This window comes from Sturnus vulgaris, chromosome 3 (assembly GCF_052056855.1).
Source record: "Sturnus vulgaris isolate bStuVul1 chromosome 3, bStuVul1.hap1, whole genome shotgun sequence".
Classification (NCBI taxonomy): domain Eukaryota; kingdom Metazoa; phylum Chordata; class Aves; order Passeriformes; family Sturnidae; genus Sturnus; species Sturnus vulgaris.
The window spans coordinates 15,747,722-15,761,077 of record NC_142245.1 but is presented as its reverse complement, the minus strand read 5'-3'; the positions used below and the strand labels follow the sequence as shown (position 1 = coordinate 15,761,077).

The window sequence follows — 13,356 nt, the reverse complement described above, 5'->3', positions numbered from 1 at the left end:
AAATTGAATTTGGAAGTGTATGAAAAAGTGTCCAACTCCTGGTATCCTTGACCCTGTTCTGGAAAAGAAATGAGCTAACAAGGAGAATAATGAGTTTGCTATGTCTACTCACAGAATCACACTTTCAGAACTCAGGCCCATGAATGAATTTTTTTCTATTGTACGTATATTGATATTGTCTTGAATATCTCTGAAAAATAAAATACAATAGAAACAACAACTTTTTGTACTTCTATGAGCCTTTCAATACAATATGCTGCTTCAAACACAGTATTTTTCCCTTATATTCAATCTGAGGAAGTACTACAGACAGAGGGTAATAACCGAAGTTTCCAAGACATTTTTCCTGCACAGCACAAACCTTCCTGATAAAAAAGGCTGGAGAAAAACATTTCCAACACCCCCATACTTTCCTCCCAAATAGGCTGAAGACATTAAAATGCATAAAAGCTCAGGTCTATAACCCTGAGGTGGATGAAATAGCTCCTCCAGCAAACATACTCCCCAGAAAATGCAATTGGAGGGGCTGCAAGGCCACCCCTTCTCCCAGCCTCCCAACCAGAAGGAGGAAAGCCATTAGCCTTTTTGGCCTGATGCAGCAGGGTACCTGCCAGCCCATGAATCATTCCCCAGCTGATGTCAACAGGGTTGCTTATAAGCTTTGTATGTGCTTAAGAACTTAAATGCAGGACCTCTGTCAGTGCAGTTGGTTGAATGGACAAGTAGGAATTTACATCTTTCCTCAGTCGTGATTGATATAAAGAAAAACGAGGAAAGTTCTGTTGCTGGCTCAATATAGGCCTCAAAGAAGTTAAATAGTGTTACTCATAATTTGGACTTGGGATATGGCTGTTTCCATGCTGTTTCTGTTGGAAAGCATGGAGCAAAATTAATTATCCGCAAAGCTTGAAATTAAGCATGGTTCCAAAATTATCTCATGCTGACAGCTCCATACAGCTACAACTCTGCACTGAGTGACACACAGAGGATTCATTCAGCAAACTGAGGGCAGCAGAGGCAGGAATAGGGAGGGAACACAGCACCCATGTAAGTGAACTGTATTCCTTTACTAAAGATCTGCCCTTCATACATTTGAAGACCTGTCTTTGGGACTTAAATATTTGGCACAACTGAAGTCAAGGGGAATTTTCTTATTGACCTCAGAGAGACCAAGGTTTGAACCGAGGTCTAGTTTGGGTCTCAATCAGTATCAAGGTCTATTTAGTCTTACAGGGATGTGAGGAGTTGCACCTAAAAAAACTAAAAGCTTCTACTGGTACAGGACACAGTAATTCTAGTCCAGTTAAGACTGATGATAAACACAAAGGCGTACAGGTGAAAGTCTCTGTAGTGCCATAGCTGTTGCATTTCCTTGATGGTTTTGAGGAGCAATGAATGGAAGATCTCAGAATTACCTATGTTAAATGTACTCCTGAAATGGATTTCTTATATGTGTGTATACTATATTCAGGCATCCCCCTCTATGTTTTATATGCATTTTATTGATATTAACGGCTATTACTAAGATAGCAATTAATAATTGCAGGATTAATGTTTCTGCAAGTTGAAATCTTCTAATCAAAGATCTGAAAACGCAGAATTTTGTGTGCAAATTAATGACAAATCTTGTCCAAAAGAATTCTTTCGGTTATACTGGAAGCTGATTGAGAAATATATGTCAAAATATTTTTCAGTGGAAAAGAAACCAGGTTTTTCTGATACGCATTTTTTCTATAGAAGAAGTGCTTTAGGAAATTAACAGCCTGTTTTCACACAAAACTTTGCACAAGTATTTTTTTCCTCGTTGGCACTGGAATTTTCCATAGTGAAAAATTTCATACTCTGGACAGTTTTACTGCCAGGGGAAAACAGAAAAGGGGATGGTAGATAATTCCCTGAGTCTGGTGTTTTGTTTGTGGGATTTTTTTTTCTGGGTAATTTTTTGTTATTTCTCTTTCCTCTTTGGTGTGGCCACTTCTGATGGAGCTCAGCTCTGAGACCAGTGACTCTTCCCAAGCAGGTCAGAAAATTTTCACCAGGTGGCAACAAATTTCCGCTGCCACTATCCTGGTTTGGATTTCAACTTCTGAAAGAGGAGTCAAAGGCTGTTACCTGTCCTCTGGGCCACCCAGACACGTGCTCACACTGCAGTTAAAGGAAGAGTGGTCTGTAAAGTGCAAATTCAAAAGCTTTGTAGAAGGGAGACCTGGAGAGGACTGAGACCTTCTGAGCCACATTATCATCAATGCCTGCAAAATTACAATCAACACACCACTCTGGAGCAAATAAATGAACACAGGGCAAATCATGTCTTGAGAGGCTTTGCTGGAGTAGAAGAACACCCAAAGGCAGCACTGAAAAAGTGAAAAGCAAACGTTCAAACTTACAGCAAAACTTTCTGGAAAGAGTGAACCTTGTGGACAGCAGGTAAAAACCGAAGGCCAGTGTTTGATATTAACCTAAGGGGAAGAGAAGATGAAGATTATTCAGTCTGCCCCTGGAAAGAAGGCAGCAATTAATGAAGAAGGAAGAACCTTGGACTTAAAATGGTAGTCACAAAAGGCAGAGTTTAGCCACAAAAGTGGGGTTTCAAGTAGGAAACTTGACATTGTAATTTAAAAAGGTTTTCTGCCAAAGTACAAGCTGAATTGTGCCCAGCAGAGGTAAAGGGAGAAACCTTACCTTGGATGATAATGCAGTCCCTCCTGATGATCTCGGTAAATTGTCCATATTAGTTTCCCAACAATATTCTAAGAAATCAACTGCACTGACATGGGATAATTATTTTCATAGTAGCTGTTTTATGACAAAATTATTGACCCACCACAACTTTAACCTTCTACTATAATAGGGGACACATTAATTCCAGGGGAAATTAATCGATGAAATTAGGAGAGAATTAGGATATTTTACTCCCCAGCACCTTTGATAGCGAGGAGCCAAACCCAAGGGAACATTTCAGCAGTTTGTGCAGCTGGAAATGGACCCAAGCCTCTGCCCTTAAATACCTTTATCCTCCCACTGCACCGACCACCACTGGCCTCTGCACTCTGGTTCCTGCCCATGAAACACCACCCCAGAACTGCTGACTCTGAAGGACAACCCTGTGCTCACAGCCAGTGAGATCACAAGTATCCACAGAGATGGACACGTCTAATTTAGACAAATTTTGTTACCCAGAGCAGTAACAAGGACAGGAAAAATGCGATGTTGCCATGCAGCAGGAGATGACTGGTGGCTGCTGATGGCTGGAAGGAGGGCTGAGTGCTGGAGGGAGGAGTTAGGCTGGACTGACCTCTGAACAGTTGGGAGCTTTTTTCAGGCACCAAGAAGTCTCATGTTTACCCAACCAACCAAAGAGAAAATTTGGATTCTTGAAAGTTTGATTATATTGTTGTATCATTTGTGTTTTTAATATTTGAGATGATAGAGAAGGTAACCTTTCATTGAGAATATTAGTTTCTTAAGGAACATAGTTTTTTAAATCCTGGCACTTAGAACAATATTCTTTTATTATTAGATGTGACTTTTTTTTTTTTTTTTAACAGAATCATTCCTGAATAGCTGAATTGTGATCAAAGGACTGGTTGAGACTGGAAAAAGGTAACATTGTTCATATAATGTTTTTTTATGAACCTAGATTATTTCAGGAGAGTTGCAGTCTTTCAGGTTTCATAATTCGAACTGAAACTGAACGCCTCCATGTGACAACCAAATCCTACATTTGGGAACTCAGGGTGACACATAAGTCCATAAAAAAGTCATTCACTTGCATAAGTACTGCTCTGAGCTCCCTGAGATGGTATCTGGGTATCCTCAGATGCTGAAAAGCCAACTTTGATCTTTCTCATCTTGTAAAAGAAAGCAATACTTCATATGCAGGGAAAAATTAAAGTAGTATTAGTGAATATTCAAGAAGCCAATTTGGGAAAGCTGCTGAAATATCAAGACTGTTTCGTCTCAGGATTCAGAGTGGTCTGACGTTGCATTAACTTAAAAATAACAGCTGTCACATGTGACGAAGAAAGTTCCACAAAAATGCCTTTGAAAAACTATTACATATAGTTAAATAGAAAGCATGATTAATGAAGCAGGTGGATTACACAAGGCCCTTGTTACTTGAAATATTTCTGCACTTACACTTCGTAAAAGGACTTAGCTGAAAAAAGTTAGAAGCAATAGGAGAAGAACCTGTAACTCCCCCTTACAGTATTTTAAAATACACTCTCTAAATTACTGGAGATATACAGAGTTTTAGTGGAATGCTGCCTTTAATTTGAAATGATTCATATGCTAAAAATTCATGCAATCCTCTTTTAGAAGCCCCCTTTAAACAAAAATTATGGCATACATTTCTCTTAGTAGGAAAATGAAGGAGGAGACTGCTGCCAAGTAGTGCGTGGCAGCTACGGGACAGAGAAGACATAAGGAGCTTTTCTTTCTACAGTCCTTTCCTGAGAAAATCTCAGTCCTCATGGAGCAGCAATGAAAGGTGACAGGACTGTAACATCTGCTATTCAAACACTGCTCCCAAGGGCATTTTACTCCCAGCATATCAAAATTCCACATTGCTTATCAGAGCTTTCACCATACACATGAGAAAAAACATTCCCAATGCCTTGGGATAGTTCTGATCTTTCCAGTAATTCCAAAGTGTTCAGGGCTCAATTTTCACTGGTGTCAACTGTGCAGCATGAGTTGATGAGGAAAGCATCTTTGACAAATCATTACATATTGAAGTAAATCTACAGGTGGTACAAGGCACTGATTGCACAGAGGCACAGAATGGTGTTTAGGAGCAGGAGAGGATGTTCTTTTAATCAAGTGCAGAAAAAGAACTGAAAAAATATTTAGCTAAACTGCATTTTAGATCTTCCCTCTCTTTTTATTCCACCAGCAAATCTCCAGAGGCGTTTAAGTGGATAATCTTTGTAGAATGTAGATAATCCAATTTACTGAATATCTTTCCTGCAGGACAGCTTTGTCAATATATTTACCATACAATGTATACATCCTTAGTAGTCTCACTTTAAACAAGTGTCCTCTTTAATCTGTGTTATAACTGAGTTCCCCCTTGCCATGCATAAACAGCTTGGTGAGAGCCTTTTTTTCAGATGGCTGATGGCTGCTTTCCAAGGTATTAATTGTCTTTCTGAAAAGGCTTACTGGAGTCAGCACTTAAAAAAATAGAGCATCACAATCAGCAGAGAAAAAAAAAATTCAGAAACTAATTCCTGGAAGATTCTGGCTGCTTATCTCCAGATATAGCAACACGTCTGCTCTCTTTTGTGCCAAATTGTAGGAGCTATTCTGACAAATCTGGGAATGCAGTTTACCTCATCATTTTACTGTGAGTATTTGCTAAATTGCAAACTCAAGGTAGGCAGAGATAAACGCAACTTCACTCAGGAAGCATTATCTTTGTGTCCCTTAATCACACTGGTTACTTGATGGCGTCTGAGCCTGATTCCAGTGAGACATTCCTCTGCTTCATGTATTCCAGGCTTCTTAAATCTGCAGCCCCCATTCCTGGGGGAATGCATTCCTCACATTCTTTAACTGTGAGGCTGCCGTGCCAAAGGAAGGAGGGGACCATTACTTTTTAAATTGAAGACTCAACTCCAAGAAAAGGGTCAATAAATCCGTGGAATTGCTGCACCTGTAGCAGATTTGTGTTTAGGAAGCACTAGGCACGTACAAGCAGCTGCAAGACTTTGGGGCTGGGCTCTTCCCCTTCTGCAGGCAGAACTCCTTGTTTTGGGACCTACATTTCCCTTCCCCTCCAACAATTCAGCTGTATGCCCTCAAAATTAACCTGAAAGGAGTGTTACATTCAGATCTTTGTATTTTAAGCTGAGATTGCTTAATACAGGACATCGACACCCCTCAAAAATGAACCAAAGGACATAGATTACATATGAGAACTAATTCTGGAAAGAAAATGGGTTTGAAAAGCCATCACTACATTATTAAAGAGACTATGCCACAGGTCTCCCTAATGAGAGCCAGATAAATAATCTTATAATGAAAAGGTCAGTTAGTTACCATTTTGAAGCAGTCAGTCTCTCTGGCATATACCCAGGAAGACCAATTAGCAATTCTCTTCAATGCTTCTGAAAGACTGGTGAGAAAGTTAAGGTTGCCTGTTTCTAGCAGGTTTAAGCTATTCAGCACTGAGTTTTTTCAGCATTTTCCTCTCCTTTGTGTTTTTGCCATACTGGTAATGATGATGCAGGAGACAAAGTGAGTGGGCTGAGGAGGAAATTTATCTGTCTCCAAGTTGACAGAGATAAAAGCATATTAATATTAAACAGCTGGTGACCATAATGAGCCTATGAAGCTGATGAGGGGACTGAAAAGGCTAGCAAGACCTTCTTGCCTGCCCATAAACATGACCTAGTGGCTATACAACTATTTTTGTAGAAACACAGAGAAAGCCTTGCAAACAATGTGTTGCAAAGGTCATTAAATGAATGGGCTGTAGTACCTGGGGCTCAATTTTGAACACTGAGACAGAATAATTTTTTCTCTGTGTTTTCTAAATGAAAACCACCAGTAAAAACAATTATTTTTCTGAAAGATTTTCTGCATTGTGTTTTAAGAGTTCTGCTACAGCCACAGAACTGTATAAGGAATCAGAGCATGTGTCTTGTACCCTGCCAGACTCTCCCCATAGCTGGGAGCTTCAGAAGAACCACAATGACCCAGGGATGGGAAGGTACCCAAGTCCTTGTGCTTTGAGATGCTGGTTGCAGCTTGGTCTCTCTGTACTTCCTTACACAGTCAGACAGAATCACCTAATCAGTTATGTGACAAGATATTGACAAAACCATGTGCTAGTCCTTCCTAACTTACAGAAATTAATGTGAAAATTAGGCAGTGATGTACAGGTTTTCAAGTTTCCAGGTTTTACAAGTTTCCTTTCATGGCCTTAGAATTTTTATCATTTCTGCAATAGCTGTTCCACACAGATGCTTTACCCTTTTATGAATTATTTTAAACTATAGTCCCATGGTTACAACCTTTAGCTTGTGTATTGTATAAAAAACCCTGAACAACCACCACAAAAACTCCCCTAACTGAACTGAAAAACCATCAGTCTATTAACCTCCTCGACATCTTACCTTATATTTTCAGGATTGCCTCTTCCTTGCATGTCACAGGAAGGTTAATATGGGGACTGGGTTACCTTTACCAGATGCTGTTTTACAGCCTTCCATCAAGGTTTCTGCTTTCTCATTAAATTAACTATCCTACCCTTTCAAACAGCAAAGCCTTCTGCCTTTTCAGTTTCCAAAAGGGCAAGCACCAGTCAGTGGAGCCAGGGGATGGAGAAAATGGCATCTTTTCTCCAGAAATGTAGGAGAGAACACAAAGGTATGGCTGTATGTAGAGAGATGACGTGGGCATGATGTCACTCAGCATCATGCCTGCCTCACTGGATGTAGAAAGTCCCCAACAAGAACTTTGTGTCCTACTCCTGGTCCCTGTGTTGGGAAACGATACAGCTCCACTGAAGCCAACAATATTGCACATATTTATACCCCCAGCACATCTTCCTCAACCCTTGTTATTAGAAAAAAACCCACATTCATCTGTTCAGAACCTCAAAGCCACGAAACCTGCACCTCTTGTGCTATCTACAGTCATGCAAGACTGAGAGGTTTTACCTCCTAAAATAAAGGCACAGAGGGGATGCAGCATAAATCCTTTAGTGGAGTAAACTCCAAAGATGGATTTTATGAACATAAATTAGAGAAAAGCTTTGGCACAAGGATGAATGTGAATTAAAGGGCCATGAATAAAACTACAGGAAATCTTCAAGTCACCAAATCATTGAATTTCTGGAAAAAGCCTCTCCTGAAAAATGGAGGAAAGCAGGAAACAGTGAAGAGCATCAAGAATGTCAATAAAGCACTTAATTAATGGGCTATATGAAGTGGATCTGGGAAGAAATAGGATACAGCAGTTGGAGTCTTCTCTAGCCCTCCATGATCACAAGAGAAAAAAACCTTAAAAAACTTCAAAATGCAGTTTCATCTGATATCACCTAGCAAGTAAAAATAGCTGAAGAGGACAGGGGGATGGTCAAGTAGACAAGCAATCATCTGCATTTTCAATCTGTTGCTTCTATAGGGCATAGGATTGTTGATGGAGCTGAATTTTTACAGATGGAATCTCTGAATGTCTGAGTCAACATGCATGGGAGTGTGGAATGGCAAGTGTTCAGAAAAGACAACATCCACTAGTACCAAGAGAAAAACTTTCAGTATTTCAGATATTTAAAGTGTGAATTTACCTTCACCTATGATTTCAATGTCCCATATTTAAACAATCACTGAAATTAGTGTGTTCTTTATTGTGTCCACATTTCTTGTTCAATTTTGCATGAGATAAATGTGCTTTCATTCTTTCTACCCATCTGTACGTCTGACAACTCTACTCCCCATGGCAGCTTGTTCTGGGGATTTTACATAGGATAAATAAATGCCGTGGTTTTGTTCTTAGGTGGCCAAAGTCACTGCTGAATGACTCAGGCTTGAAAGGGGAGGAAAAAGGCACATGATTTCTCCTCAATGCAGACGATGCAGACTTAGAGCTTTATTTCTCTACTGTCTAGAGAAAATCTATGTTTCAGTTATGCAAACACAAAAGTTAAAGTCTACCAAGGTGCCTGATGAATTTGATAAAGTGGAAATCAGTCAAAATACTGGGAAGAGCGAAAATCCTACTCCAAATCTAGCCACATATTCCAGTTCAGTGAGGGTTTAAACTGTAATGGCTTCTGTAGTGCTAAATACACCTTATCTCCTAAAGTCCAAGTCTTAAGTCTCAAATCTTAAGGTACAAATTCAAAGCAATACCCCAAGGCATTTCTGAGCCCAGAACCTGTCAGATACTAGTGATATTCAGAGACGTTAAACACTCCTTGGCTTACTGGGAGCTGTGCTTATCAGACCACTGACTTGATTTCATACTTTTATGAAATCTCTAACCAGACAATTAAATGCTTACTTTTATGCACTGATATGTAGAAACCATGACCAGGCTTCTTGCATGAGTAAGGAAAACAAGGCTTCTTGTATGAGTGAGGTTTCTTGTGTCAGTGAGGAAAATCAGACGGGGTTTATGTGCTCAGGTGGACGGGCATACAAAAGTTAAGCTGGTATCCTGCTGGGTGAATAAACTGGTGTCCTGCTCACCAAAGGGCACCATTTGAGCTGTATAAGCTGCCACCATTAAAACCAACTAGTTTTAAATGGCGTTCATTGGACTTCACTGGGGTTCTAACAAAGAGGAGAGATTATTGTCATATTAAAACCATGCCCTAAAAGCTGTGAAAATGTATTTGAATAACCAGCTTACTTTAAGGATGCATTCAGTTACCACTGAATTTTGATGGCAACTCCATAGAAGCAGATGTGGCAACCACAGCAGTGCAAATGACATTCTTGATGAGGTTGGCTGAGTAAATAAATCTGTACCATACATCAATATGTTTGTATTTTGGGAATCTAATCATCTCACATCAGGCATTTATGAAGACCATGCCTATAACATTACCTTTGCTAAAGAAAAAATAATTTGAATGCTTGATACCATGTATGTGATATATAACAGAAGGCAGCACCATAGCAAAGACAGATGAGATATTTTTTTGTGGTCCCTAAGCTCCCAGGTGGAATTTCAGCCTACATTTGTTTCCATAGAAGTAAGACAAGTCCAGCTCCTCTTCTCATCACTCATTTTCAAACTGTTGCTTAGAAAGGCTCGAGGAACTTGTGTGTGGGACTCCTCTGTGGAAGCTTTTATCTTCAGCTTTTCTGAGGACTGTGCAGGCATGAAAATGTGTATTGACAATGTGCAACTGGTAGTGAGGAGAGGGAATCATCCTGTCTTATCACCCAAAGTGCTCAGCACCAGCTGGACAGACACACAGGTGTGTAATTCAAAGTGGCTCTAGGACTTGAAAAGAGCAAAAGATCTTACAAATATCTGAGGCTCGGAAGGTGTTGGAAGGCATCTTTATCGATGTACACGAGGTTGTTGGCTTTCTCAATTCTTCTGCAAAGACGAAATAAAACATCAGAGAAAAATACATCAATATATTGATCTTAAAATTGTGTTTGCACCACGATGTAGTGGAACAATATGGTGAGATTTTCTTTTTGACAGCAGAATATCTGGATGATTCAGGGAGCAGCCTACCATAGACAGGCAGACCCCACCACCTTTTGATCCTGGCAGTGATCTGAGGATAAATTTTCACCTGAGCAGGTAAAGAAAGGGACAGCTAGATAAGAAGATGGAAAAGACAAAGGGAGATTTCAAGTGCTCCTACAATGCTACAAATTCTTCAGTGCTTACCTGAACCAAACTGCAAAACCTTTGATACTTGCCTATAATGAATCTTTATAATTGTCTCCTTTGCATTTAGATTGCTCATTACTTACATTTCATGTAGTTTGGGAAGGTTGGAAAACACATTTGCTTCTATGACCTCCAAGGCATCATTCTGTGAGATCTCTCTGAAAAATAATTTAGAAGTCAAGATATTTCAAGTCATGGTGAAGCAGAAAATGGAGAAGTGAAAAATTCACTCTCAAATCTGAGAAAAAGATTACTGATGAGTTTTAAAAACAAGGTGGATGTCATATGAGAAAAAAAAAAACACACTGATGAGTACTGCTGTGGCAAGCAATACAGCAGTCAGAAACAGAGATCTGAGGCTGGAGTTTGTATCTGCAGCATCAGCCCTGCATATCCTGCTGTCACCATTCCCTGTGTATTAGAAGTCAGAGTCTATCCATCATGGGCTACTGGACTTCTGACATTACTAATTACTGACAGAAATTTAATGAGACCTTTTAACTCAGTGAAGAAAAGAGGGGGTGAAGGCAATTGAAAACAAAACCAGCTAAAAAGTTCCCAAGAAATATGACACAACTTCAGCAACAGGTCACTGCTGTCTTGACCCAATGGGAAGTACAGAGATTAAAATTAAACCACCAGCAGATGTGCCCTTGTTAACAGAGCTGGAGACCATAGAAGTGAGGAAGTCCTCCACACCTTGAAGCAAACCCTATTTGACATGGTCTGTACACAGTTAATGCCCACTCAACAGCCAGAGAACTGCAGACTATAAATGGCCAGTTTACTGCTAACACCACACCAGAATGCATCCTCTGCCAGTCCAAAGCACATATTTCTTTGCTTCCTTAATCTATGGGATGGCAAAGACATGGCTCAGGCTCTGGTGTAATTTAGAGCTCAGGAATTCTCCTGGTGAATCAAGTGGGCATTACTGCAGTGTCCCCTGTCCCAGTCACATCACTTATCCTGGCACTGACCAGGAAGGTTGAGGTAAAGCCATGCCAAAAGATTCCTCACTGCCATTTTTTTTTAAATGGTGCCAAAATGTTATTTTCTCAGGCTGAGGTCAGCTGTGGGAAGTAAAATTTGTAATACAGCTGTAATTCAGTGATGGTGTCATGGTCTATTGCATTTTAATCATAAGGTAACTGTGCACATCTTTGGAATGCAACCTTGGATAAATAGCTTGCAAACTGGATGACATTTGCTACTGGATATCTTGTTCTTTTGAAATTATGATGGTTGCAAATAGATTCAAATAGGCCTGAGGTAAAACAAGAGATTGTAATGTCAGGTGCACAGTCAAAAGATAATCACAAAAATTAATCAGCGAAATATAAATGTATTCTACTCTCTTCTAAGTAACAGCTGAACCACACCTGACAGATTACCTGCCCGTTTAAGACAAACAAAAGCCTTGCAAAAGAAGATATGCTTTTCACCTGACCTTTTCAGTTTTAAAAAAAATGCCTTAGTGGTTTAATATTTTTTAGTTTAATAAGACGTTTTCTCTCCTGTTTCCTCAAGTTTTTTTATGGAAGAAATCCAGCTCTGCTCTGCTCCAGGAGCTCTAAACTGGCTGGAGAATAAGAAAATAAAAGTACATGAGGACTGACAATAGGTTCCTGGTGCATTAAGGACTGGGTTTGTTTAGCAGTGCTGAACCACCAGCTCACATATGAGTGTGTTCCTCTTTATTACTTAATTTTCAGCAAAAACAAAATGTTTCAACTGAGACAGGGATTCTTTCATGCCGTGCAAGATACAGAGCCATTGCAAAGGATGCTTCAAAGACTTTTCATCATCTTCTGATTTTCTTTAAAAATAATTACAAGATTTAAGCAGAAATATCCAGAAGAATAGAATAGAATAGAATAGAATAGAATAGAATAGAATAGAATAGAATAGAATAGAATAGAATAGAATAGAATAGAATAGAATAGAAGCAAACACTCCCTCTGATGTATTTATATGACAATATAAAATCACTTGCCTAACTACAGTCTCAAAGATTTAACAACATGGGAGGTGTCTTACACTTTTAAGGTTTGATTTGGTTTTCCTTGTGCTCTTTTTGGGTGATCAGGTGCACATTTGCCATTCCTCACAATCAAAAAGTCAGTTGTTTAGAAAATAGAAAATCTTCAGAAAAAGCAACGTGTTTAATACCAACAAATACATTTAGCCAGAAGACACTTCATGCCACTAAGAAATTCAGGGAAAAAATGTTGCTGATGTGCTGGCCTCATACAGGGAAAAAAAGAGTTATTAAGAAACCATAACACAGTCCTCACCCGGCAGATAGTGCTGCTGAGGGTAATAATTTTTTATCATCCAATCTGCTATCTAACTTTGGAGCAACTTGGATGACACAGCTTTTTTAAGATTGCTTAAAAACGAATGTTTCTACATCAGAGGTGTTTTGGCTTCCTAGGAGTGTGGTAGGTTTTTGGCTTTGTTTCGATTCAAGAAATGGAAGATACAGATCTGATTAAGGTAGGGCACAAGAAGGCCATGGCACTCTGGAAGGCTTGGAGAATGCATGGTGAAGGAAAGGAATGAAGGAAGATAGGAATCTCTAAGCTGTTTTTGCAAGATTAGGTTTTTAAAATAGTAAGTTTTTTAGAGATTAAGTTTTAAACAGAATTAAATAACATCTGTGTGAGGGGGCTTTCAGAGATGTGGGAAATGACCTGGCTTTCATTCTAACATTCCCATTCACAGGTACAAAGGTGACAGTCTTTTTTTTTTCTTTTTAAACAGGTAATGAAAATACCATATATAAATATGTCCACATACAATGACTTTGTTATGTCTTCCAGCTGAAGAAAAACCCCTTTTTCAGCTGTTGAGGTTATGAGCATCTCAAGATCAGTAAAAAGAACAGAAAGGAAAATTGTCAGTGGCAAAAGGCAGTAGCCCTTCTAGTGCTGGGCTGCATCCTCTGTGTTCAGGGGATTGCAGTGGTGAGGGAAAAGACCC

The 13,356-nt window shown here is 39.4% G+C and overlaps 1 protein-coding gene across 4 annotated transcripts in view; it reads right to left on the bottom strand.

Annotated features, from left to right (window-relative positions):
• The window catches only part of FSHR (follicle stimulating hormone receptor), a 78,367-nt gene that overhangs the window by 16,354 nt on the left and 48,657 nt on the right, over positions 1-13,356 (bottom strand). For 2 of the 4 annotated variants that reach the window (XM_014883248.2, XM_088161033.1), the window contains exons 3-6: positions 10,455-10,529; positions 9,991-10,065; positions 2,388-2,459; positions 113-190 (exon numbers count right to left, since the gene is read on the bottom strand). In XM_014883248.2, the coding sequence (XP_014738734.1) occupies positions 113-190; positions 2,388-2,459; positions 9,991-10,065; positions 10,455-10,529 (300 nt within the window). The remainder of the gene's footprint in view (positions 1-112; positions 191-2,387; positions 2,460-9,990; positions 10,066-10,454; positions 10,530-13,356) is intronic. The other 2 variants (XM_088161030.1, XM_088161032.1) reach the window with 2 other exon arrangements.